Here is a 27,732-nt window from a genome sequence, read left to right as displayed (position 1 = left end):
TTCTGTCACCTATTGGCCTAAAAATTTCAGTTTAAATCATGCTGCATGTGATCACTAAGATCAGAGCGGAATTGGCAAAAGGAACTGACAGAAATGAAGAGTCCTGAAAATTATTGGTGCATAGCTGGTGAAATGACCTGATTTTAATAGAGATATCTCTGGAAAGGGCAGGGAAACATGTTATCTACCATCTATAGTAATGTGTTTGTGAAATCTGTTCAGGTCTGTGATATATTGTGAATTACAGCTATACAAAACCTCAGCTTCTAAATTGTAACATGAATCAATGGATTGTGTTGTATTCTAGGGGGTATATTGCATAGTACTTTCCACTGCTATCAAAATTAAATATTTAAAACGGGAAAAGAAAAAAAAAAAGCTACTGAATCACCAGCTGCCTCCCGGTAACTTGTGGCAAAACTCTTCTACAAAGGATTACAGCGTTTTACAGTCGCACACCATACTATAGCTTGGTACTTGATACCCAGAAGCCCCCTCCAACCTCCAGTTCAGGAACCGCAGTCCTGAACAAGATCAGGGTTTTCCGACCAGAGGAGTGCAGAGACAGACAGTCACAAGAACACTGCTGGAATGCGATTCACAAGAAGTCATGATACAGTAGTCAAAAAGAAGCATGTCTCAGTCAAAATTAAATTTCTGGCAAAATTCAGTAAGCTGTATGTTAAAAGATACCACTAACAAACATCTTGCAACAGCCTTCTGGAGTTTATAGAAAATTATGCCAAAAATTATGTTCTGAAATACTAAATGTTAATTAAAACATTGTTTTATTTCTGCTAAAATATGCATAAGGCAAGCCTCTCCATTTACAAAGCTCTTAAACAGTTTTATGTCATATTCTTAATAAAGCTAGTGCTTAATTTTAACCAGTTTATTACTTTAATGACATTATCTACACATACAGGAGAAAAAAAATACAGTATTTTACCCCAATATGGATTAAAAAAAAAGACTGTATTAGGTCATGTAAGATGCATTCCATGGTTCAGCAGTGTTATACCAAAAAAAACCACCCCGTTTCCAAACTGCCTGAAAACACCGTATCTTAGAATTGTATTCAGTGTCATCACACACAAATATCAACATCAACATATAAAAAAATCCTAAGACTACCTTAAAAATTTTGCTACAATGTTTGAATACATGATTTATATTTGGGCTCATATATTTAAAATTAAATTTAAAATATATTGACAATAAAGACAAACTTTTAAAAATCCAAAAAAGTATTACTCATGGCAGCAAATATAAACATATGCTTAGCATATAAGCAATTCTTACTGACCTATAAATTGCTAATGAAATGAATATAGCTAATTACACTCAGAACAATGATGGAAGGTTGAAGGCAAGAGTTAAAAATGTCGTGTCTACTCTTGGATGCAAATGTGCAGCAGACATTCAAGAATGAGCACTGAATGGCACCTCAGGACAGATTTTTTTGCTTCTAGAGTTATAAATTCACCTAGCGGGAAATAATTAGAAAAAGTTATAAATCCAACTGAACAGAAATTTGGATGCACAGTAACTGGAGCAGAAGATATCATCTAATTAATCCCACTTATTTTGCTGCATTTCCCCCTGCATTTTCTTCAGTAAAAATATCTTAATTCTAGATATCTAAAAACATATAATGAGCTTACCTGAAAAGAGCAGAACTCTAGTAACTTCCTGTGGAAAATAATCAGCATTAAAAATGAACAGAACAATGAAAACAAAGGCAAGGAAACACTTCTTGGACTTTCTTACAATAGCTGAACACCATAGGTAGTGATACACTACCACATATATGGTATAATACCATGTCATAGACAAACATTACCTTTCTAATACACAAAAAACCCTTAATGTTTTTTAATATCTCATTCTTACAAAAAATGGATTTCAGAGAAGAAAACAATGAATAATCTTCCTCATTCACAATATCCAGCAAGAAACACTGTCAACAGGAGGAAAATGAACAACTTCAAATTTGGAATATGATGATTGCTTAAATACAACAGAACATGCACGGCTGGTAAGGAAATATATTAAAATATGAAAGTTACTGACAACGAAAAACAGAAGAAATGCAACGTTTCGTTTAACAATTTAACAAAATCCGTTACAGTCTTTTGAATTACAGCCATAAAAATAAGTTAGGAACAAAAAACAATTACATACTTCTAAAAATCTGTGAGAGGACTGTATGAGTAACTGAAACACAAGCATATGCTACCAAAATAAGATTGTTTTTTTGAGGAAAAATAGAACATTTATAAGTTTTCTAAGAAGTTACAGTAAAAACCCCAAGGTGTTATCTTATAGAAGGCAGTTCTAGAACATTAATCTACACATTATTAAAGCAAACAAAAAGGGAAGTTTTCTTATAGTTTGTCTAAAACAAAAAAGTTGAATAAAACTATAAAATTATCTGAATTCTTTAAGAAAAAAGATTATTGGGCACTTGCGGATAACACAGAAATACAATGTTTAAAGAAAAGTTTATCTTACTTTATTAGACTCGAGATTTTTCACCACTGAACTGCTGATTTATTTTGCTTTGAAGATAATTCTAATTTTATTGTTATTTGACCATTTATCAAGTATCCCAGAGAATCTCAAATAAAACTACCAAACACCCAAGTATTCAATAAATACTAGTATTCCCATTATGCAAGTCTTAAAAAAAAAAAAATCTCATAATTCAAGTTATTGCAAATAAATACCTAGCTGTAACTTTATAAATATTTAAATAAAATTCTGCTAAGTATAGGTTAGCCTCCTAAATATACAACTAAACTAACAAATCTGTTGTCTAAAAGTCAGAAAAATAGTTCAGAAAGACAGGTTTATTTTTGGAAAGTTAGATTCCTAGATTGCTTTTAACAAACTCAAAGCACACTATCCCCTACTTCCCAATGCTCTGTGCTAGCTATGCTTCTTTGGTTAGTTAATGAGTTATAGACTTAAAACTGCCTTTTTTTTTTTGTTTTAATTTTAAAATCCAGATACGAAAGTATCTCAGTGAGAAAATGCGCATATGCTCTGAGATTGCAAAGGTTACAGAAATCAATAAACCCTCCTCAAATCCCTTCTGTTCTCAAGAGACATACGCTGGCTTCCCTCTGTCTAGAATAATGCTTTTCAACCTGGAGGGTGTCAGCCAAGAGTCTCCCCTTAGCCTGTAAAGGGCTAAGGAAAGAGAGCTAAAAATGCAAATTCATATTTCCTTTACAGCAACAAGTGTATGAAGAGATCTATCCCTCTACTGGAAAATTTAATGGAACTGTAAATTGAAAGCATGTAAGAGTCACTGATCTACGGACAGGGGTTACTGTTCCTTAGTACAGTAGATATATTGTTTTCCAAAGCTGTATTCAAAAGCAAAGAGCACATATTCCTGTTCTTTCCTTTAAACTGATCCTTATTGACAAATATTGACAGGCGCACCCGAAATATTAAAACTGGGTTATATGTAACACAATTCCAGCAATGTGGTGATTATTTGGCCTATTTGGTCCCTTCTTGTGCAACTGGCTTCGAAATGTCCTCAACCTGCTGCTCATCTTTTTTGGAGAAATTCCTCAAGGAAGTAACCAATTATATCACCTGAACATTTCCACTACTGTGATTCACGGAATTAAAAGTACTATTGTGTAGGCCAAACTCCAATTCAGATATTACTACCAACGCTTCTCAGATCATTTCACTGTCGTGCACTTCCCATTCTACACTAAGCAACACTGTGAGCCACTGTTCTATGCATGTATCTTACCTCATGTTGTATTTCAGTGGCAAAACGACTAAATGTAATTTTTCAAAGATTTTGCCACATCGAGTGTTATAGGTAAATGGTTTAATATTAACATAGAATGCCAATTTAGGGTAATACGAGATAGTTTTGACTACTGAGTAGCAGAGCTCCTGCAATTACGACATGCTGGGATAGATTCACAGTTCACAAAGCTTAGCAAGCCTTTGGCATAACTCTGAAATTTCTTTAATGTCTTGCTCTGATACGATAAACAAACAAAAAGTTGATAATCCATGTCATTGCCAACAGAAGGAAAACACTATTTTTACTTGGCTGACGTAAGTGGAGTTTTTCCTTTCCATTTGTAATATTTCATTAAAAAAATCTCAGAGCACTCTTACAGAATCTCCTTGTTAATCCACCACTAAAATGTGGAAAAGAGGATGAGGTACTTTGGTAAACATCTTAAAACACCTCTCGCTCCACAACATGTTCATTAGCACAAGACAGAAGTGAGAAAGAGCATAAGGGGGGGGGAAAGGAAATCTCCATTTTTACCACTTGCCATTCTACAGGTAAGGGACTATTGATGTTTTTGTATAAATCTATACCTTTACAAGTGTAACATGTGGATAAGAAGTCACTCTACATTAATATCCATTGTGAATAGGACTGCTGAAAACAAGTGATTTTTAAGACAGCTTTTTTTGTTTATTAGTTCCAGCATTTTTCTGTGTGTGTGTTTCTGGCTATATGCAAATACTTCAACAAGTGAAGTGTTCGTAACAGTCTAATTGATCTAAGTTCTAATTGCATCTAGGTTTCTTTGTGAAGTTGTTTTTGGTTTAAAACTGAAGAACAGCATGCTTTTATATTTACCTATTGCACAATTAATTACTTTTTCATTATGTTTCCTATTAAAGTAATTCCACTAGTAGACTGAATAGCTCCAGAGAACCCATTTAGGTCTGTTGACTCAAGGACTCCCAGAACAAAATAATAATAATAATGAAAAAAAAAATCCTCTAATTAAGCCATTACATAGAAATGCACTGAAAAAACCTTAGAGAATTCATGAGTAAACAACACTTTTTTAAAAAACACCTCTGTAATAAAGTACAGTATACAGATGATATACCATAATAGCTCCAGATGGAGCTGTTACAATAATAATGCATTTAAAAATGTTTATTATGGGCTTTTTTTTTTTAAATTGTGTTTAAAAAATCCCCAGAGGATATTTAAAGCATAAAAACTACTTTAAAGGTTCTACCAACATGTTGATTTATAATCAATAAAAATAAAAAGAATGAACATTACATCTGAGCAAGCACTCCATCATAACCCTACTCTTAGTGCCAGGTTAGTGCAGTAACCTCTGGCCTGTGTTCACAGAGTTACTGCATCTGTTGGAACACTACAGACTATCCTGATGAAGGCTGGAGTATCGACACAGATCTCCAGCTTTCACTCTGAATTGCTCCCTTTGTGTTCTTAGGTAAGAATGTAAACATTCTTACAATAGTTTTATATAAGCAACAGAACACAGATTTCTGTTATTAAATCAGCCTTCTAAAAATATAAAAATATTTGATATTGTGAAAGTGTCTTTCAATCATACTTCAATCTTCACAGTTTTAATAAGGAATATCTAATTAGAACCACTTTAGAACTATGATGTGTATTCAGCTGATTTCATGTAAATAGACAAACAGTTAAAAACATATTTACTAAGATTAAATATAGGCAAATTGCAAAAACATACAATCTGACAATGTTGTCATGTGCTCTTTCAGAGAGTGCATAGGACATATTTCTGCAGCAGTCAATACAGTAAATTCTTTTGATGCAATCCCAGTCAAAGCTGTAAACATTCCTAGTTGCAGTTTCTTGGAAACTTTTTGTTCCTTTCAAGTTTTTATTAGCAAGTTGCACTGGGCATTCCCCTGCCATTTTTTTTCCCCCCGTTAGTTACAGACAGTATCATCATCCACCTTTAACCCCTCTGGCTGTTCAAAACTACACATAAGCATTTCTTCAATAGATTCAGGGTAGCAATCCTTTCCTTGCAATGCACAATGATACTTTCCACATGCCATTGTTAGCAAGGCCCCCAATGCATGATCTTGAGAAGCAGGTTGATGAGGAAGTCTGCTATGCCTTAATGGGATTTCCTGCAGGTTTGGGATCATAACCATATAGGAAAGTAGCTGCTATTACAAGGACGGCTCCGAAGAAGAAGACACTGAATAGAATAGGGATGAAGGAAAAAAAAAAAGTTAGCTCGTTTTAGTCGATGCAATTTTATTTATTTACAATCAAAAGAAAGGACATTTTCCTGTGGGAATACAGAAAGATAAATTATATTTGTCTAATTTATAAAGAACAAAATAATTTGCATATATTTATTATAGAAGGATGCAGGAAGAAGTTGAAGTAAGAAACTCACATCCACAAAGTAATGCATCATAATACTGATGTATTCTGAAAATTAAAATTATAGTTTCATGGAACAATTGTCAAAAGTAATCAGACCAATCCTTTCTTCTTTTCTTTTGCCTAAAGCTCTGTGCAAAATGCAAGTAGAAGCTAAAGGAGTGCAACTACCGCGGTTACCCAGTCATTTTTATCATCTTATGTACATGTTGCTGGAGTTGTGTTTGCTTTGAAGTCCAAAGCTTATGTCAAAACAAATTACTGCTGCCCAAGAACCAGTCTGCAAGTCAGTATAATCTCATTTTTGGCAGATACATAAAGATTTATGTAAGGAAAAGATAATAAAGGCATCTTTTGTATTGTGACATATGGGCCTTTCAAGTTGTTTTGATAGTTATGAGTCTGAAACAAAATATTCAAAGCCAACAGACAATCAGTACGCATTTTAGAAAAGTCATAAAGACGTGACAATGTTGACAATTTGATCTTCTGAACCAAACCCTAAAAAAACTGTGGCGCATGACATGATAATCCTTCAGAGAATACAGTTAGCCTATTTCTGGACACGATCCATTGCAACACATTCAAGCACTTAAATACTTTACATCTATTATCCCAATCAAAAATGTTTGTTGAAGCGAGAGAAACAATTACTCAGTTTCAGTTCAAATAAATTCAGTTGGCATAAGCAAGGTGTTAAAGATTAAGTTTGATTAACTCAAGTTAATCAAGTTTTATTAAATGAGATGGCTTCAAGTTCTACATGCTGCTAGTTGGCTCCATCTCATTTAACTATTTACCATTGTTTCCATTTTCACCAAGTTTGCAGAAGCTGATAAGTTACTTATTAATTTTCCATTTGAGCACACAGAAATTCTTAAACCACTTCATAGAATCATAGAATCATAAAGGTTGGAAAAGACCTCTAAGATCATCGAGTCCAACCATCAACCCAACACCACCATGCCCACTAAACCGTGTCCCTAAGCGCCTCATCTACACATCTTTTAAATACTTCCAGGAATGGTGACTCAACCACTTCCCTGGGCAGCCTGTTCCAAGGCCTGACCACTCTTTCAGTAAAGAAATTTCTCCTAATGTCCAATCTAAACCTCCCTTGGCGCAACTTGAGGCCATTTCCTCTCGTATTTGTTTTAACAGGACAAGTATAGACTACTTATAATTTAAGTTCAATGTCTTCCACTTGCCTAAATAGTTGTTCTACTTCCTTTTTTGAATGTTTAAGTAAACTCCTGCTAATATTGTAAATACTACTTATAGATAAAAAGATGTTCATATCAGATACAGAAGTTGTAAATATTATTAAAAATATTTTTACACCATGAGTATGTGTAACATATGTCAGCAGTCTAGGTCAATTATAAGCAAAATCCTTTTAATATATCTGAAAGTTTGAATATAACTTCTACACTCCATATATTAACGTGCACTGCCAAGACAAGCACTATTCCAGAACCTATCCATGTACAAAACCCACAGTGCACAAAACTACTAAAATCTGATTCACAAAACATCGGGACACAGTGTATTGGGCCTAGAAGCATATAGCAAGCATTTTTCTCTCTTTCTTGGTTGACTGTTTTCACTAATAAACATGGTATTGTCCTCACAAAAAATCTCTGCCTTTGGGCTTCTGGATGTTCTTGGGCAACTAATTGCTATAGCGTAACTTCCATGTGTGTATGATTGCAATTATCTCTTTTAGAGACTGTTTTGAGATTGGATGAAAACCAGTACAAAAAGATCATCATCATTATCATTGCTCAGTTGTAACTCCTCCTGCAATGAGATGACTTGTGGAAGATCTGTCCATTTAGAGGTCAAAGAGAAGACACGAGACGGGCAACCCCTTTGTCACGATCTTACTCAGCACAGCCAGCAGGGGGGAGGCTGGTTCAAAGAGCAGCGCCAAGCGCAGCGCAAGGGAAGCATCAACGCTGAAGAGGGCTGGCTTCAGCACAAAAGCAAAGTCGGAGCTGAACAAGCTGAGGGAGATCGGGCGGGGAGGAAAAGAAGAGAAAGGGACAGTGAACTGAAAACAGAGCCTGCAAGAGAGTGGTTTGTCAAAAGCCAAGATTTGAGATTCGGTTATTCCTGACCCGTGGGGGGCTGTATCTTACAGAAAATTTAATCTTGCCAACTATACTGAAAAAAATAAGTATTAGTTACGGTATGTTATGAAACTAAACTTTTATGTGCAAGTTGTATCTAAACATTCTAGAAGCATGGTTTGGACTGTTTTTTTATTTATTTTTGCAGTTATATCTGGCAAGCATTAAGTTTTCAAACTTTTTTTTTCCCCCCCAGCATACATGGAAAATAATTCTTACCTTGTAGGGACAAAATCTTGCAGCCAGAAATAGGAGATCAATGTTGACAGTATAATAGAGAGAGAAGTTGCAAATCCCTTTAAAATGTTGTCTGCATATTTTATAACAGCAGCAATCACCAGCCCTCCAAGTGCCTGAAAAATACTGAGGTTTGGATTTGCAACCTGATAATTCCACTGAAAGCATCTATTTTAACAACATGCACTTACTTTAGGAAAAGTTTTTATGTTTAGGAGCATTACATTTATTTTATATTATGGATATGCACTGTTGAAGATAAATATTGGAAGAGTTCTTCTTTCCCCATTAAAGAAATTGTTGATCATATTACCATCATTAAATTAGTGGAAATATTTGTACTATACATTTTTAGCCACAGGAAGGGCATCTTTTTTTTTTAAACATTGCAAAAGAAATAATGCTTACATGCTTTTATGTTGCACAATACTTAGTCATATACTTGCTATATATTTTCCAGGTTTTTATTTAGAGGTCTATTCTAATAGTGATAGATCAGACTTTTGACTACAGAATTCTCGGTAACTTCAGCGACACCCATTAGTTTCCCCAGTCATTTATAGAAGAGTAAATCCCAAGTGCCCTCGCAGAAACATGTGATACAAGGTATCTCACCTGTAGAACAACAACTATCCAAGTAAGTTTATTGTATCCTTGAAAAAATCCATTCTTTGACAGTTGTTCTCCATCATAAATGTATACACCCATCAGTCCAAATATGCTACCAAAAAATCCTGAAAGTAAAAGATTCATTTAAACGCTTCAGGTGCAAAAACATGCAAACAGGTTCTTTGTCCTCAAGGACTGCTCACATATATCTGGCTTTAAAATAGGACTGCTACTTGCAATATCATCACATTCACATGCAATCAGTTCAGGCAGATATTCTCTTTTAAAAACTGTTTTCCACACTGAAAACAAGTTTTGACTGTTTCCATTAGGACATTCTTATATACTTCCATTGCCTTCTGCTGGAATGGGGTGATTTTTGTTTATGGCATATAGCAAAATTTACTTAAACACAATTTCAGTTTTCCTGAAACTAATCATGACTGAAGTCACACTATAACCTGGAGAGACAAACAGGGAAAACTTTCAGTGGCGGGAATGGTCACTGACATAGCAAGAGCAGGACTTATCAATTTGCCAGTTCAGACAAGGATCTTGGGAGTGGGATTCTTCTGAACCAGTCTCAAACACAACGAATGTTTACTAGTAGAGACTTAAAGTCAAAAGAAGAGATTGAGATGAGATTAAAAAGTTTGTAATTTGGTGAGTATAGTGTTCTTCTATCAGATGGGAAACTTTTCCTAATCCCCTCAGGCATGGAAGTAATGCAAGCACCTCCTCTGTGACTGATGTAGGCTCTAGTCCTGAGCAGGAAAGGGGGAACATTTTTTTTCCATTCCTTTTCTGTGAAAAGCTGACCTCTATTTTAATCGCATTTCTTTGCCTCTGAAAAGGGCAGCACTGTTTTGAACAAAATAAAACCTGCCGTTTGAGAAGAAATAATTCTTTTTGTAGACACAATTAGAAATTTAGGTTTCATTCAGATTAAATCAATTACTTCTATTTTCCAATTGATCTGCTAAAATAAATAAATAAAATCAACTATTCATACATCTCTAATATACTGGTATGCATTAAAAACTGAATTTTGCAACAATTATTCAAATATATTTTTCAATTTTTTCTACAGCTCTAATAATTCTCTACGGATATGAAAATTAAAACCAAGTTGGACATCTGGTTTTTGTTGTTTGTATTTTAAGAAAAGCTCTATTTCAAACCTCTTGCTTATGACTGACTTGCTCCTGATTGATATAGTAATTAAGCCGGCAAATACCTTGGCACTTGCAGGAAGGATACACTAACATATTTTTGAAATTGTGATTTCATGTTTTAAATATTTTTTAAAAGCTGTATCAGGAAACCCTCTATGTAATATGACAAAATTAATTTCATTTTTTAACTGAAAAGAACCTTAACAGTAAACATATTCTACTGAATTTTGCATTTAGGCAAATTAAGCTCACTGACAAAAAATAAATAAAAAAATCAGGTGATTAAATTCTCACTATTATCACAGACATTTATGTCTTCATGTATCAGTCCTATTTATTCACTGCCTTGAACAGTTTGTGTTTAGATGCAGTTTGTTCTGATCTCATTGTTTTCACAAAGCAATTACTGGAACATTCAATATATGACCAGGCCGACTATCAAACTAGTGAACTCATTTGTTTTCATACATACTTTTGTGCACTGTAGAAAAATCTGACGAATGTTTTAGAAGAGATCATTGATTTTTCAACGATTATGAATGTTTAATTGGAAACTGTTTCAGATCTCTGCATTGTTGCCCACCAAAGCGCTTTTAGCATGGAAATTGAGAGTAATAATAATGAGCTTTCCTTGGCAATGGATTTTACACTGTGGCTCCATCCAGAGCACCAAATCTTACCTTAAATCCTGGACCAAGCCCCAGTTACTCACCCTTCTCTGCCTCCAAAATTCCCTAACATAACCTTTCCCGATGTATCCCCTAGACCCTGTTCAAGAAAACTTAGGTTTAATATATATAATTTCAATAAATACTAGCAGATAATAAGTAGAGGTTTTGATCCCCTTCTCTATCCTAAAGTTTCAAAACATTATGGACATGTAAAAATGTTAAAATATAATCAAAACGCAGTTCTGTGTTTTTAACTGAAACCTTTTATAATTAAAACACAGCAACAGGAAAAGAAAGGAAATATTGCTTGTATTCAGACATTTTTGCCCACACCAGTTTTTGACCAACTATCTAATCACAAAAAACCACACCATCTCCTGTTTTTATGGTACTTCATTACATTCTCCCAGAGTCAGGATACCGCCCTGATCCACTAAGTCATCCTCATGCCTTAATTCTATAGTACTGTGGATTTGATCAAGAGTCCGTTCTATGGTGCTGGAAAGTTCAAATTCTGCTGAAAGCATTTATTCAAACATGCAATAAATAATTATTGCCTACAGGTGAAGACTAGAGGGATTCCACTAGAGAAAGAAGGGCAACTCCAACAACAAGTTTTGTTTCTGTTGCAAAACAGGAACAAAAAGATATTGCTGATGTCACATTTCCAACCCTATAAACTGGACAAGATTGCTTTGAGGTGAGGGAAAACTCATTCAGGAAAATGGATCAACTCTGTCGCTTTTAATATCTAGGGTCTAGATGACCCAGAACCACTGTGGAAATAGAAGGTACTCTCTTACTGATAGGCGCACAATAGGTAAGGGCATTAAAATAGTTAAGATGAACTGTCTTTTGCATATGCCTCTCTCCAGTGATTATACAGACAACTAAAACTGACCTTTGTACTGAAATAATAATAATTCATTACCTCAACTGTATTCACAAAGAAGTTTTTTTGTACTAAAAGTGCCAAGCTACAAAAACTGCCAGACACAAGAGAATAAGAATGTTAATTTTAAAACATCTCAAAACATTGATTTAGAAACATATTTTGTTTTAATGTTCCTATATTTTCTAAAAAAAAGTAAAAAAAGGAAAAAGGAATACTATTTATGTTTATCAGATCTTATGAATTAGTGCAAAAGACAACGATTTTTAAACACGGAGGATACACAGAATCCTGCATAAGATAACATTTGTTAGAAAATTTTAAATACAAATTCAATCAACAGATTCTGTACAAACTTACACTCTATAAGCAAGTTAAATCAAGAACTAGGTTGAGATCAGAAAGCAACTGCTAGAATTCTATCTAGCAGAGTTTATACTCTTGGTTTTAAAAGTGCATTTATGCAGAACACTAAAATGTTGGTGATATTTTTTATTTATATATATATTTTGCACATTTATCTTAATTCTTCAGAATACGGTATCTCTAAGAGATGACTAAAATTAAACTTACCAAGCTGAATGTTTCTGATCCACACAGACTGCTTAGTTTCCTTTAAAATTTTCTCAAAATAAACCCCAGCAAATCCACTAGAAAAGCATGCTATGAGAACTGCCATCAGGCCTACAAACTGAGATCCTGCTGAATGCTCCTTAGCAGCTGTTGCTTGAGAGTCTGAAGGCCACTGGATGTAAAAACAGTTATACAAAATTCACTGATAAAATCAAGTAATGAGCATCTATAAAATGCAAATTTGTTTTCTAGCAACAGTAACAGTTCCTAAATACAATCACGTTTGTAAAGTTTTGTATTTTGCACCATAAATACTTTTAAAGGACTGCAAAGCCATAATTTTTCTTTCTATGTATTTGTAAGGAGTAAACTTGTGTCTGAATTGTGAGAATACCCATCAATTTAAACAGGTCCAGGATTTATGTTTTATAAGCCGGAACGGTTTCTGAATCCCAGCATGACTTATCGTCATGGTCATTCACAGTCACCAACTTTTGCCACTCGACAGCTACCTACCTTAGAAATGTAAGCACAGTTAGAAAACCACTTACACCAACTGCCTTTAAGATGGGATGAATTGTCTTTTGCATGTTCCCCTCTTCAGTGATTATGCAGACGACTTAAAACAAGCTGAAATTTATGAAGCTAAATCCTGCAATATAACTAATGCTAACAGAATAAAGTGCAATGCCATAGAGAAAAACATACTGAAGAGTCTGTTTATTACTATCAGAATGTTTTGTTTTCATTTTTAATTATTAAATTTGAAAATACTATAAAATTTAATCCTCAGAATTTTTTTCAAATCATTAAGTTTTAAAATAAAAATTTCTAGGATATGCTAAAATCTGTTAAAAATTCTTAGAACAGTCTCTTATCCCATGATCCTGCCCTCTGAAAACCACAAACTCCTGTACCTGCACTGTTTAGAACAGAGGCCAAGTTTGCTTCTTGAAGAAGTTCAAGTAAATTTGCCATGCTGAAACCGAATCACAAGGTGAGCAGCAGGACTGTGCTGGCACAAAAGACCTTGAATCCCTAATGTCTGAAGAAGTGTGCTAATAAATACTGTTATCACTGTTATTTGCAGGTTACTCCAGAGGCCCTGTCACATTCTACAGTAGAGCACTGGGACACAAAAGATGTGTTATCTTCTGCCTTTGAACCATTTCTGGTGTCCTCTAGCCCTGGCCAGTTGTGATTCGTAGCTCCTGACCATACTCTGGTGCTTGTGTGCAGCTGATGGAATCAGAACCAGAATCAGAATACTGATTATACAGTATAATCAGTATAGAAATCCACGTTCCTTAAATAAATACATTAAATAAATACAAACCACCTGTTAATATTTACCTGCACAAATGCCACTCCCGTCATCAATATTACTAACGAAAGCCACTGGTATACACCCAATTTCTTGCTCAACATAGACACAGAAAACAATGCTGTGGTAAGAATTTTCAGTTGATAAGTAACCTAGAAGAACCCGGAAACAGTTACTACCGCATAATTCATGGGGTTTTTTGAAACTTGCAGAGAAATCCAAATGTACAATACCTGGTATGTGGCTGCATCTAGGTTTGACAATGCTACATACAGCAAGTTATTCTGAAGAGTATAAATTCCTGAAGGAATAGCAAGTTTAAGAGTTTCCATGGGTTTATTAAGGATTTCATCATGTAGCACTCTGTTCAGAGTCTGTAAATTGCACTCTACCCAAAGAAACAATAAAAGAAATAGACATTCACTAAAAGGAGAGAGGAAAAAAAAAAAAGATAGCAATGTTCTGTTCTTCAAGATTGTTGCCCCCTTTTTATAGCTATCACTGCTATCAAGACCTCAAAATACTACCTATGTTTGTTTGACTTTCATGAGCCTCATATACGTAAGAAAAAAAGGCTGCAAAGTGTCTTCCTGTAGCCTGGAATATTAGAACTAGAACAATTATTCAAAATACTTTAAGTAAAATTTATTGAAACCATATCAATATTTGAAGAGGATACATTAAAGAGTATCACCTAAAAAGTGCACATTTAGAAGCCTACAGTCATCAACATCTATGCATATACCATGATATTTTTAAGCTGTTGAAGATCAAATATATATGTCAAGGAACCAGATAAATTCAGTATAAAATGTACAAAATACGAACTAGAGTAAATCTGAATATGCTTAAAACTGTGCTTCTTCCTGTAATAATGAAATTCCTTCTTCCCTTCTGCATCTGCTGTTTACTATAGGCTTCCAAATTATCATTCATGCTTCGGACACACTTAAAGTTTTTCATTTTTTCCTACTTTTACATATGAATTTCTCAAAATGCCTGAGCAAACACAAGCTTCAAGCTGTTAGTTGAAAATTTATTCTTGCACTCCTCAGTATCCACATTCTTTAAAGAGAACTCTCTTCAGCAAATATACAATATCTTGTATCGTGTGTTGAGGAGTGAAGTAGTGTCTTTCCAAGACTATTTCCTGGGTAATGCTTTGTTGTATGCCTGTACTCACATGGCTGCTTTGCAGTTGCCACTACAATACACATATTGATTAGGAAAATTACTTGGTGCAAAATTCGACACATACTGCTGTCTTTGTAGACCAATAGAACACAGGCCAAAATCTTCAGAAGTTCAGCAATAACTACTGCAGTAGAGGATAAGTAACGAGGTCCTTCTTCTTTCAGTGTCCGAGAATAACGCATGGTCAAGACTAAACTTGTGGTTTGAAAAACCAGGATGCCCAAGGAAAGGTATTTTAAATTGGTAGACATTTCTTGACTTTTCTCTTCCTGAAACAGAAAAAAAAAACAAACCAAACCCAGGCTTAAAAGACAATATTGCAGTTAGACGTTTCCTTTGGGAATCAGCATATTAAAAAAAGTTATCCAGAGAGTTCAGCTGAAGGAAAACAACAAATCTAATCTGATATTTAAAAAGAAGAAGGAGATTAACACTTCAAAAATGTTTTTCAAATACATGATTACAAATGGGGACGCATATTAAAGTATTAGGAGAAGTGATAACTAATAGAGAAATGAAATGAAATATTTCTTATCTGTAATAATTAATAAAGTGAAATTAGGACTACTAACTGATAATTAGCTTTCCAATAACTGGTTTCACAAAAGAAATCTCCCAAGTTAAATCAGTCATGGATTTCTTTATGTAGGTGAAGTCTCAGAAGGTATTTTCAAAGTGAAAAATACACTGTGGTACTGCAGAATGCCCACTACCTCTGCTGCAATGAGCTATTCCCAGAATGAAGAGATCTTCTCATTCTTCCAGCTCTCCAAAGTTTTTCAGGTTGCAGTCTCTGCCTTGCCAGATGACACAGTGCCAGCACAAGACACAGTGAGGGTTGGGCTGCTTTAAATGAAAATGAGAGGTATGCCTGATGCTGAAGGAAAAGGAGAGTTGTGGGAAAGCAGGGTTGGATAAGAAGATGTGGGATGGTGGAGCTGCAGGGGAGACAACACTAAACCTGTCCTGCTGATTATCCTCCTCAGAAAAAATTAGTTGAATATAGATGACTCGGTGACTGCACTTACTTTCCCATACTGCACTGACTATCACAAACCTTACATTAATAAAGCTATATCATCCTCATCTCTACCATGAACTTTCACCAAGCTGACATGGTTTTCTTTGCCCTTTGTCACCAATTAAAGCATTAACTTAGTGCAGGAGACTAATAGAGAAAGCAATTCTCATTTTGCAAGCACAATATATTACAAAGAAATTAAAAAATGCATCACTGCTATTCAGAATATTATATAATTTTCTGCTATTCTTCATATTAAGTAAGGAGAATTTCCATATGCACAGAAATTAATGCTTTCTATAAAAAATTAACTACTACTGCCTTCACTGCCCAGATATTCAAACAGAGCAGTGTTTTATAATGCCAAGGTAAAATCAAATCAGTAATTAAAAATTAATAAATATGTTTTCAAGTAAAAGAAAAACAGTAACAAGTCAAGACAATGAATGCGGTTCTCACTTTTAGAAGTCTAGAAATGGCATAAGCAGTATTTATTGGATACGTATGTCAGAGCTGTTCCTATGCATGTTTTACACCTAACAGGCACACAAGTTTTAACTCATTAACTATCTAGTTTTGTACACACTGCTGAAGGACATGCTGGTCCCTCTAAATATTTGTGGCTGAAACTGAAGCTGTTTCTTGCTGACTGCATTTCTCTAGCTTAAGATGCATTTCATAACAATTTTCATTGCTATTTTTTCAGAGATCTGGAGAGCTGTGTTATTCAAATATTTCTGACTTGCCTTTATCTTGTCTCTAAGCACTAATAGATTTTCTCCAGTCAAGTATACAAAGTCAAATTAATACTTATATGGCATGGATATTTAAGAGGCATTGCAGTAACCTGCAAACAAATATAAATTGCCAACAGCCACAGAGATATGAAGTACATACTTGTATCCTACACAACAGAATTGTTTACCTCAAGAATCATATGGCTGTAAAAATATTTGTAAAAGCATATTGGCAAAGGAGGAAGAAAAAGATGCCTGGATACTGAAACTGAGGAAGAAATACACAAGGATTCCTTTAAGGAATCTTAATAGAAGATACTTTTGTATGAACTATGATCTCATTTAACTCGCCGAAGAAACAAACAGTAAAGATGCAACTGCACTGGACAATATAAATCAGACAGAAATGTAAAGCACTAAGGAGAAGAAAGCTGCAGACAACTTCCAAGATTTGCTAACTTTTTCCACAGGTTCTGGTGGAATAACCCTTTTCATGAGGATGTTAACTGTGGAATTACACACCCCCAACCACAAAATGGAGACGATCAATTAGTCAGAGAGGAACATCTTTGAAGAATAGATTTGCTATAGCTGAGAACAAAGACGAGAACAGAAGAACAATTCCCGTGAAGGGACGAAGAGGGGACATGCAAGGTCAGAGATCACACTCTCTGGAGAAATACTAGCAGCATAGACAAGACAGAGGGAGAAAAAGGGAAAGGAAAAAAAAAAAAAATCCACTGAGAGAAAATACAGAACTGAACTTCATGAAAAAGTCCGCCTATGCTACTGGTGAAAACTGACATTGCAAAAGGCACATTTATGTGAGCCAACTTGCACAAACAATTTCTTCCACCCTTTCCATCTACCTCATTTTTTAGTATTGAGACCTGACAATCTGGAAACACAAAGAGCAATATACGGTTAAGACAAACAACACTACATTTCATGAAAGCACACTTACAGATAAATAAGTTTTTAAACTTTTTGGTTTTCAGTTTGCAAAATGCTTCTGAACAAAATACAGATAATGGGAACACACATCTCTCCTGAACTCGGACCCAAATTTCTGCATTCTGTGAGCCTGTGAAGTGACAAAGGGTTTTACAAATGTTCAAAATTCTCAGAGATCAATTCCTTAACCTTCAAAATAGGTCACAATATCAGAAAAGAATGTTCACATGAATTTCTTGCTGAAATACAACGACCTATTTACTAAGCAGCTTAAAACATAATTTTAAAAGTAAATCACCAATACCTTGTTTATGAGCAAGTATCAAAGCATTCAGCATGAAAACATACCAACAAGCACAACAATTTAATAAGCCCATCAGCAAATGGAATACATACCACAGTATTATTCTTGAACTACAATCTTGTCTTCATTAGTAATCATGATAAAAAAGGGAACTTTCCCCAGACAATGTGTTTCAAAGAGGTGCCAGTAGCAGAAAACATTTCTTTACCATAATTCACTAAAGCAGTTTCAGAGTTTCCAAAATTCACGCAAAATGGACTTTAAGTGTCCAGTGTGATAGCTGAAATAAGGATATTTGTTAAAAGTTGTCCTGTCAGTGGTCAGCAAAACAGGCTTTTAGAGAACAAGTGTGTGAAGTTTCATGCTGTACTTATAAATAGTTGGTTCACAGAGCAGGAACTAGAGTGTCCTGAAACTTACATATGCCAATAAAATAACCACCCTCTACTGAGCACACATATCTTACCAGCTCTCCTGGTCCCTCATCCTTTCTTTTAAAAAAGAGCTGCGTATCAGTTCGTAGAACTTGGTGCAAACTGGGGACTGGACCCAGAAAAGGAGCCAAGACCTGAACTTCAACTAGTTGAACTGTCTTCAACTGAAGATTCACGGCAGGTTTAGATTTACAGATTACTACCAGAGGTGTATTTGCTCTCTTCTAGCCGTGAGTTCCTGCTATCCTCACTGCAACAGACTGTGCAGTCATGTACTAAATGAACTATTGTCTTCAGTAACAGCCCACACTGATTGTCTTAAACCAATAATGAAATGAAAGTTCCCAACGCGTTTCCTGTACAGAGTTTACAACCAGGCTTAGATTTCTTATTGCGCTTTGGACAGACTACTCAGCTCTCTGCAGGATGCATCTGTTCCAAAAAGCAGATTTAGATTTGCTAATTCAAAGACTGGAAGTTGAGTGGTCACGTCAACTCAGTGACTTTTGAACTGTATCTTACAGTGAGAGGTGCTAAGCACCTGCAATGCATTGACTGTAATGTGGCCTGTCACATCTGTTCACTCAGTGACTAGGCTCATTATTCTTTTCTTTTATTAGTCTAGGTAAAAAAAAGGAAACCGGTTCTGCATAGGTTATTCAGTGTACCATGTAGACACACCTTACAGCCAGCAATACGGAAGGCAGGAGAAGAGGTTAAAGGCAGGTCTGTATGAGAAGTCAACATGCAGTAAGCCAAGATGGTATTTACAGCCATGTAACATTCAGCTTCAGTACACGCAGGTGGATAAAATGCAGATGGATACTACGTGAAGAGTTGTCCTCCTTAAAAGTATAAAGGAAGAGGACCCTGGAAAGGTTTTACAGACTCAGAAAACAAAACAAAACAATCTATACAGGAAGTAATACCTTCAGCTCGAAGGTATCATACTGTGCAAAGTCCGAAAAATACGCAGATTTTTTTAAAGTGGAAAATCACATATTTCCATTTAATAATATTTACTCAGACAAAATGAATAAATTTCTGACTTGGAGATTTTCATCTCCCTTAGTAATTTCTCCACCACAGGCTAAAATTTCATATTTTACATTTTATTTTTATATCGTACCTACACTTTCCCTCCTAAAATACTGGTAAATTCTAATGTTTGTAGATGAAATACATTCGGCCAAAAGGAACATAATCAATTTGACTTAATGAACAGTAAACATACCATATATATTTTATTTTCCTCTATCCATTCTTAACAAAACTCACTAATATTAATCAGGATTTACTACATGAGCAACATGAAGATTATTACGTGACTTTTCTTAACCTTAAGATTTTGTCTTTTAAAGTTCTGATGCTATAAACTTTTGAGCTTCTCAGCTGCTAAATATCTACAGTAACAGAATCTTGTGCAAAATTAAGGATTAGTTTATGAATTTATCCTATTCTTGAGTTTGTAGGAATTTCTGTCAAAATCTGACAGAATTACTTTAGTTTGAGGTATCTAAAACACTAAAAAAAAGAACTTCAGAAGGAAACATGACTAATTTATTTTAAATACTGTTTAGTTAGACTAGAGACTGTCCTGAGACATTTTCCACAGATGGTTGGAGTTATACTGCATATTATGGAGATCCTTCCAGCAAGCATGGCCTAACACCATCTGCAAGAACAAAAGAGCAGGGGCAACTCCACAGATCCAGGCCCTCCCAAAATGTCACACCATGCTGATACAAATATATCAAGAGAAAGCGAGTACAGAACTGTCAAGACTCAACTTTGTCTAACATCAAGTATCTAGTTGATTAGCATGTTTTAGACTCATTGAAATGTTAAGGTTGGGATGCCTTACATTTTCACATATTATTTTATAAATAAAAAAGATGATAGTTCATGCACAAATGATCCAAATTTTGTTTATTTGATTGTGCATTTCTCCTGCAACAATTACATTGAAAGTTCTTTCAGTATCCCAAAGTATCCAGTATTCTGCATTATATTTCATTAATTCAGCCTGAATTACTAAGCTTTTCTTACAGTCACTGCAGCTGGCTCACTTTTTATTATACTCATTAAATTTAATTTTCCTTAAATTTCAGAAACTTTAACAGAATATCAGAGAAAACTTGAAAAAAAAGAAATCAGCATCCAAAAAAACCCCAAGCACTCAACACTATCTCAAGAAGTAGCTAACACAACAAAAAAAAAAGCAATTAACAATGAATTCCAATAAGTCACATAACAAAAAAGCAGGTTAAATTCACAGACTAAAATAACATCATGCTCTCTGTCAAATGACTGAGCAATCCACAGCAAAAGTCATGCAATTACTACCAGGTAACGTGACAGGCTACATTACAGTCAATGAGCTGCAGGTACTTAGCACCTCCCACTGTAAGATACAATTAAAAAGTCACTGAAAATAGTTTCGGGTACCTGTGGTCATGATGTCTATAAATCAAGGTCCGATTACCACTTACCACTGACACATCTTTAGAACAAGTCCATACAGATGAAATGAGAGGAATTCATGAGAGAGGGAAGGTAAAATGTACCACTGGTTTAGGCTTCCATCCTGCAATTTACACCTCACTAGCAGAGCCTAAGATTCTACACAGGCACAAAAGCAAAGGCCTTCCTAGGTGATGGCCTCGGCATGCACTGTATTGAAAACAAACGCATACAGAGTAACAGAAAAAGGTGAAATGGGGCTTTTCCAACAGGCTACAGAGTTAATGTCTGTATTAATTTCTACCCATTTACCAAAAGATTTGACATGAAAATAACTTCTACTGGCAACTATTTCTTTACTCCTCCCTACTCTGTCACAAGGAAAGTTAAATTTAAAAAAATAAATTACTAACTACTATTATGCTTCCAATCTTTACAGTGATGGCATTCTATGAATTACATTCCTTCCAGCCTAGTTGTGAAATGTTTTCACTGCTGACAGTCTTTTAGAGTAAAAAGCCAAGTTGCAGGAGTTATTGCTATTGCTAGCTCTTATTCCATTTTACGATGAACGAGTTTAAGACTGCTTAGCTAAACAAAAGGCACTTGGCACATTAGTTAAAATAAAAAGCCAAACAGAAGCAGTCAACCAGCCTCTTAAAACTGCAAATGGCAAAGTTTAAGTTTAGTGTGCCATTCACCAAGTTCTATGTCTGGGATCTGACAGAAAATAAACACCGATTGAGTCTGCCTTACAGGAGGAAAAACAGAGTGGAAAGCAAAGTACGCTATTCCATTTCAGTGGAGCAGGTATGGACATACTTCCTGGACATTTGCTTTGAAATCAAGATAGCAGGTTAAAGAAACAGGATGGTGTTCTCAGATTTCTCAAATGAAATGTGAACCCAGTGCTGATGCCACACCTATACAAATACAATAAGCTGGCAAAAAGGAAAAGCACAATTGGAAGGTAGAGCAAGAGCTAGCTCACAGAACCTGAAGAACCTATTTTTATAAGACTTCCTTCTACGCTTTCGTACATGCCCTGTTCCCTCTGTTCGATAACATGCAAGTAACACGCTACTTTCTATAGCACAACTACATTCCTCAGAGGAAAGTTCTATTCCATAAATCTTCTCTCTATTGAACTCAATATAGCCTTCTGTTCTGGTTTCAGCTGGGATAGAGTTAATTTTCTTCCTAGTAGCTGGTACACTGTTGTGTTTTGGATTTAATATGAGAACAATGTTGATAACACACTGATGTTTTAGTTGTTGCTAAGTGGTGCTTACGCTAGTCAAGGACTTTTCAGCTTCCCATGCTCTGCCAGGTGCACAAGAAGCTGGGAGGGAGCATAGCCAAGACAGCTGACCCAAACTAGCCAAGGGGGTATTCCACACCATATGACATCATGCTCAGTATATAAACTGGGAGGACTTGGCTGGGGAGCCGCGATTGCTGCTTGGGGACTGGTTGGGCATCAGTTGGCGGGTGGTGAGCAATTGTATTGTGCATCACTCATTTTGTATATTCTATCATTATTGTTATTATTTTCCCTTCCTCTTCTGTTCTATTAAACTGTCTTTATCTCAATCCATGAATTTTACTTTTTTTTTTCCCGATTCTCTCCCCCATCCCACTGTGGGGGGCGGAAGTGAGCGAGTGGCTGTGTGGTGTTTGGCTGCCTACCAGGTTAAACCAAAATTAGTATCTAATGCAACAAATAGTTTATGTATAGAAATAAATGGATGGAAGGAACCTCATGAAGTTCAACAAGGCCAAGTGCAAGGTCCTGGACATGGGCCAGAGCAATCCCCAATATCAATACAGACTGGGGGATGAAGGGACTGAGAGCAGCCCTGCAGAGAAGGACTTGGTGGTACTGATGGATGAAAAATCGGACAGGAGTTGGCAACGCGTGTTTGCAGCCCAGAAAGACAACTATATTCTGGGCTGCATCAAAAGAAACGTGGCCAGCAGGTCATGGGAGTTGATTCTCCCCCTCTACTCCGCTCTCGGGAGACCCCACCTGGAGTACCACATCCAGATCTGGGGCCCCCAGCACAAGAAAGACATGGCCCTGTTAAATTGGGTCCCGAGGAAGGCCACAAAAATGATCAGAGGGATGGAACACCCCTCCTATGAATAAAGACTGAGAGAGTTGGGGTTGTTCAGACTGGAGAAGAAAAGGCTCCGGGGAGACCTTATTGTGGCCTTTCAATATATAAAGGGGGCTTTTAAGAAAGACAGAGAGAGACATTTTACTGGGGCCTGTAGTGTAAGGACAAGGGGCAACGGTTTTAAATGGAAAGAGGGTAGATTTCAATTGGATATAAGGAAGAAATTTTTTATGATGAGGGTAGCGAGACACTGGAACAGGTTGCCCAGAGAAGTTGTGGAAGCTCCATCATTGTAAGTGTTCAAAGTCAGGTTGGACAGGGGTTTAACAACCTCATCTAGTGAAAAATGCCCCTGCCCATGGCACAGGGGTTGGAACTAGATGATCTTTAAAGGTCCCTTCCAACCCAAACCATTCTATGATTCTATGACAAATATCCCAGATGGTACTGAGGGTGCACAGGCCTTTCCAAATGCTGCTGAACTGCGTTATGAACAAGATTTTACATACATACGAGTATTTTAACTGCCAAATTTGGACCGCTATCATTCAACAATGCATTTCTTTCTCCCCCTACCCCCCTCAATATGTAATCTTTCACATCTGTGTAATTTTTTTTTAAATAAACCATAATGTTATAAACATTTCTAATAATCTTAAACCTTGCATTTCTCACTTTAAAATGTCACTACTAATGTTTTCCATCTTCCTCATACTTGATACAGGTTTCTTCTTTGTTCCCTCCCATAAGCTATCTATGCTTGTCAGCTGTTCCTCCCCAAATTCATGGCACCTTTCAACTAAACCACTGCAAATCACTTCATCATTTTAAAACTCACCTTGCCCTTTCTTTTGTTTTTCAGTTTGTTACTCATTCTTCTTGCTGGAAACATTATAATGTGTATTAAGTACACTACAGAAAAAAGAAGCTATGTTTTTCTTGTATTCTTCTTCAGAAGCATTATTAAAAGCAAATCCTCTAGCAAAGTTTTTTCCTTACTCTTCTAGCAGAAATAGAGTAACAAAGATTTTTTTTCACATGATGTTTCCTTCAGGCAGTATTTCCAATTTCTCTATTTACATTAAAAAAAATCTTAACTGGTGAAAAATATTAAAAACATCACTGCATTCAAATAATATTTTCACGACAAGGATATCAAGCACAACAGAGTAGAACACTGGTGGACCTTGCTCCTGCAACGTCATCTAGCTCCCCAGCCACAACCCTATCTTGGCCTTTTTACAATCATGCAGATACTTTCTAGCACTGGCAACTGCACTTATGCACAGATCAGTTACACGTTAAATTGTAACTGCTAAAGATCAATCAATGATTTCTTCTCAGCTTTGCTCCAAAAACCTAGGCTTTTGCCAAGGATAGTGGAGGCTGTATCAGTGATTCACTGGCCTATCACTCAATCAGGAAATTTCACCATTGCCAAGTATAACGAAGGGAATGCAATTACATATTAACTAACACCTAATTTCAGACAATGCTATAAATTGCTTGGGACTCAGGTGAGGTTTTCTTACAGGTTAACAGAAAACCTAGCAGAAAGGGAACTTAACACTGCTGAGCTTTTTGATGATCGCACAAAGGTTTTTTGTTTGGTTTTTGTTTCTTTTGTGGTGGGGGGGGAAAAATCACCATACTAATCTATGTATCAGACGTAGGAAAAGTTGGGCACTGTGAATCTTAAATGTGAAATTTGTGGCTAAATACTCTGTAAGCCCAGCCCACCCCCTTTATCCTTTACACCAAACCTAAAAATCCAAAGATAAGATTTGACTGATGAGAATTTGGTTTGATAAATATTAAAGAAATCACATATTGAATATAAATATTCAGCGTTCAGGAAATTCAGGCCCTCACTGAGCTAAACCTAACACCAGTATTTCTTGTAAGATGAAGACTTCAACTACGTACACCGTAGTGCAATAGTTTTATATTGACATAACAGTCATTAAGCCAAACTCTGCCTGCCAGCATAGAAATTTGATACAGCCTGCCTTAACTGCCTCTCTCGCTTTCAAACAGTACATAACACTGCATTCATTGTATAGATCACAGTATAGAAACATCCTAGCAGTCACATTCAGATTTTTGAGCAATGAGGCATTCAGTTCTCAGTTTTCGTTCAAATGCCCATCCCTCCTCAAGCATACAGGAGCGCAATGTCATGAACTGAAGCACTGCCCAAAAGCAACTCCTGCAGATGTATCAAGCCAATGAAGGAGCTTGACTGAAGGTGCTGGAAGAATACAGCCGGGGTTTAGCTACAGCTTACACTTACACTATTTATGAATTACTAATCAAGTCTGGGTGCTCGAGGCAATGCAGCCACCTTCAGTCAAGGTGACCTAGTTTGAGTAGAGTAACACAAACTAGATACTACAGTGAAAATAAATCTGTAGAGACTTATTGCAGAAAGCTAGTAATTACAAATAAAATTAGACAGCTGAACAGTGTACTGAAGGGGTATGAATATAAGACAAGTCCAAAAATTCAATGGGAAAATCCTGAACTCCTAACCATCTTACATTATTATGCTAGATCCTAGGAGATACAGATCTTAAGAATCTCTCCTCCCCTCTAGAGACACCCTCTATTGATGTGATCCAGCTGTGCAGCCTCCTGATTCCAATGAAGGCACTGAGTGTGCGCAAGCAGCACGCATATTGGTATGAACTGAAGTAATTGGTGAAGAATAAGCCCAGGTAGCAAGCAATTCAAGAATAATAAAGAGAGGAATTACTATATCTAGCAAGCCTGTCCCAAAGATCAAGTATGTGTTGCCTTCACTTAACACTGCCAAATCTGGAACTGTTTTAAGCAGACACATGTGATTTGATTTCCCCAGGTACCTGGTTCAGATGTTTTTCTTGTTATTGCAAACAGCAGCACAACTAGCATAAGGAATTAGGCTGTGTAAGCAGCCTGTAGGATTGTTAAAGACATAGAGTCACTCCTAAAAATACATTGCTCTAAGTAAAGCAAATTTATACTTACTACTGCCATAGTCTTTCCCAAAACCAGTATTTTTGCTACGCATTCTACTTCTACAAACCAGAACACCATGCATCCCAAACCAACGGATCCTTACCTGCCAGAACTGTAATTTTCAACCACAAGTTCTTACAATGCCTAACAATGTACAAGGGAATCATGAACTAGTTTCTAAAGGAAGAGGTTATTGTAAATCAGTTTATCCACAACTATCACCTCCCTCAAACTCACCCTGAAGCCTCTAAAGAAATTTGATGTTGCTTATTCTTTTATAAAAGAAAAGCGCGCATCACAGAGCTGGAGTCTACTCTACCAAACTGCCTACACAGCGACAGTTTTTGTGGAGCAGGTCCTGTGTACTAACTTAACAGAGAAGACCTAAACAGGTCAGGCTCAACTCAGTCCACATACAAAGAGTTCAGATGAGTCAAGTGCAGCACCCATGGAGAAAGGCAACCCCACAGATTTTGGGAGAAGCAGTCTGTCACCATTCTAAAACACATTTTGTCAGTCTGCACATACATTCTTCGAAAAGCAAGGGTTGCCTTAGATCCCAACTCAGTTTTAGAAAGGTTTGTTGCATATGTTCTTGATGTCCCAAATAACACATCCTTCCATTGCAGAAAGCAGTCAGTCTTCTCCACCCAGTCATTCCTTAAAAATCTTTTCTCTGGTATTCAAGTCTTCCTCACTCTGATTTAAAATATATTTTATAGGATTCAATAAAATGAAACAACTTGGAGTACCTTTTGGTGTTTATCTTTTACCTTCCAGTCTATTCCATAATAAGTATTATCTTATTATGTTCATTATCTCTGCATCTTCTGGTTTTCTGACTTAATCCATAAGCTTTGTACTACTAAAGCGTTTCTCATTTCAAAAACCCAGGATGAAATTGTGATGCCGTGAAAATACTTATAAAGTGTGCATTTCTGTTAACTTCACATACAGCACTACATCAAGCACAGTGAGCACCTTCTCAGCAAAGCACCAGCCGCACCTACACCGAGAAGAAACCCAGCAAGTGAGCCACAACCTTAGCAACAATGACACAGCTGCTGACCAGATCCGTATCCCTTCCCAACTTCACAGATAGCTGCTTCCCCACAGTAACTTCACCTTCACCCCTCCCCTCCCTCTTCCCCAGACCATTCCATTTACAGACACTTCTCTCGGTATCCCCTCAATCCCACTGTTCCCCTCTCCAGCCTGCTCCCACAGACCTCATTCCCACCCCAGCACCAACCCCAAACGTCTCCCCTTCCCACACCAAAGGCCTCCCTCAGGCTTCTTCCCTCATCCATAAGCCCTGCACCGCTCCCTCCGGGGCAGCCTCAGCCGGGCTCTACTCCTCCCGGTCCCAGCCCCGGCCTCCCACCTGCAGCACCCGGCCGGCGGCCCAGCTCGCCCCTCACTGCCGGCTCAGCTCCCACCAGCCACCTGGTGTTTCCGGGTGCCGCGGTCCCGTCCCGCAAAGGCTCCGGCTGCAGCCGTGGCCTCGCCCACTCCGTTCCCAGGGCCGCGGCAAGCAGCGCGGCCCGCCCGGCACGGGCCCCAGCGCCGCCGCGGCGGGCAACGAAGCGATAGCCTGCCGGCCTGGGAGCGGCCGGGCCGGGTCCTCGTCTGGTGAGGGCGGGCAGGGGTTAGAGGGGCTGTGGTGCCGGAGCCACTGCATGAGGAACAGCGAGGCGGG

The 27,732-nt window shown here is 36.8% G+C and overlaps 1 protein-coding gene across 9 annotated transcripts; it reads right to left on the bottom strand.

The window, feature by feature from the left end:
- Positions 1-771: 771 nt before the first annotated feature.
- On the bottom strand, positions 772-27,506 carry SLC35A3 (solute carrier family 35 member A3). Of its 9 annotated transcripts, none has more exons than XM_075156393.1 (9): positions 27,418-27,506; positions 15,714-15,846; positions 15,065-15,269; positions 14,040-14,194; positions 13,836-13,958; positions 12,483-12,654; positions 9,178-9,296; positions 8,545-8,678; positions 772-6,002 (listed from the first exon to the last, which is right to left on the bottom strand). In XM_075156393.1, exons 3-9 carry the CDS (start codon positions 15,249-15,251, stop codon positions 5,912-5,914), a joined length of 981 nt encoding a protein of 326 aa, XP_075012494.1. In that variant the 5' UTR covers positions 15,252-15,269; positions 15,714-15,846; positions 27,418-27,506; the 3' UTR covers positions 772-5,911. The 9 variants fall into 9 exon arrangements, with proteins under 9 accessions (XP_075012494.1, XP_075012497.1, XP_075012496.1 ...); XM_075156396.1 differs by having other exon boundaries at positions 15,714-15,843; positions 27,418-27,500; XM_075156395.1 differs by lacking the exon at positions 27,418-27,506 and adding an exon at positions 18,483-18,541.
- Positions 27,507-27,732: the final 226 nt, after the last annotated feature.

The sequence above is a fragment of the Calonectris borealis genome, chromosome 8 (genome assembly GCF_964195595.1).
Source record: "Calonectris borealis chromosome 8, bCalBor7.hap1.2, whole genome shotgun sequence".
Taxonomy (NCBI): domain Eukaryota; kingdom Metazoa; phylum Chordata; class Aves; order Procellariiformes; family Procellariidae; genus Calonectris; species Calonectris borealis.
This window is presented reverse-complemented; position numbering and strand designations above follow the sequence as displayed.

Bases quoted from the DNA above. Each gene is read 5' to 3' on its own strand.
- SLC35A3 (XM_075156390.1), bottom strand. From the start codon at position 23,925: ATGTTTCCAGCAAGAAGAATGAGTAACAAACTGAAAAACAAAAGAAAG. The intron at 15,270-23,871 runs GTGAGTTTTAAA...TTTCTGTTTCAG, and splicing joins AAAACAAAAGAAAGGGCAAG to GAAGAGAAAAGTCAAGAAAT. The intron at 9,297-12,482 runs GTAAGTTTAATT...TTTTACTTTCAG, and splicing joins GATCAGAAACATTCAGCTTG to GATTTTTTGGTAGCATATTT.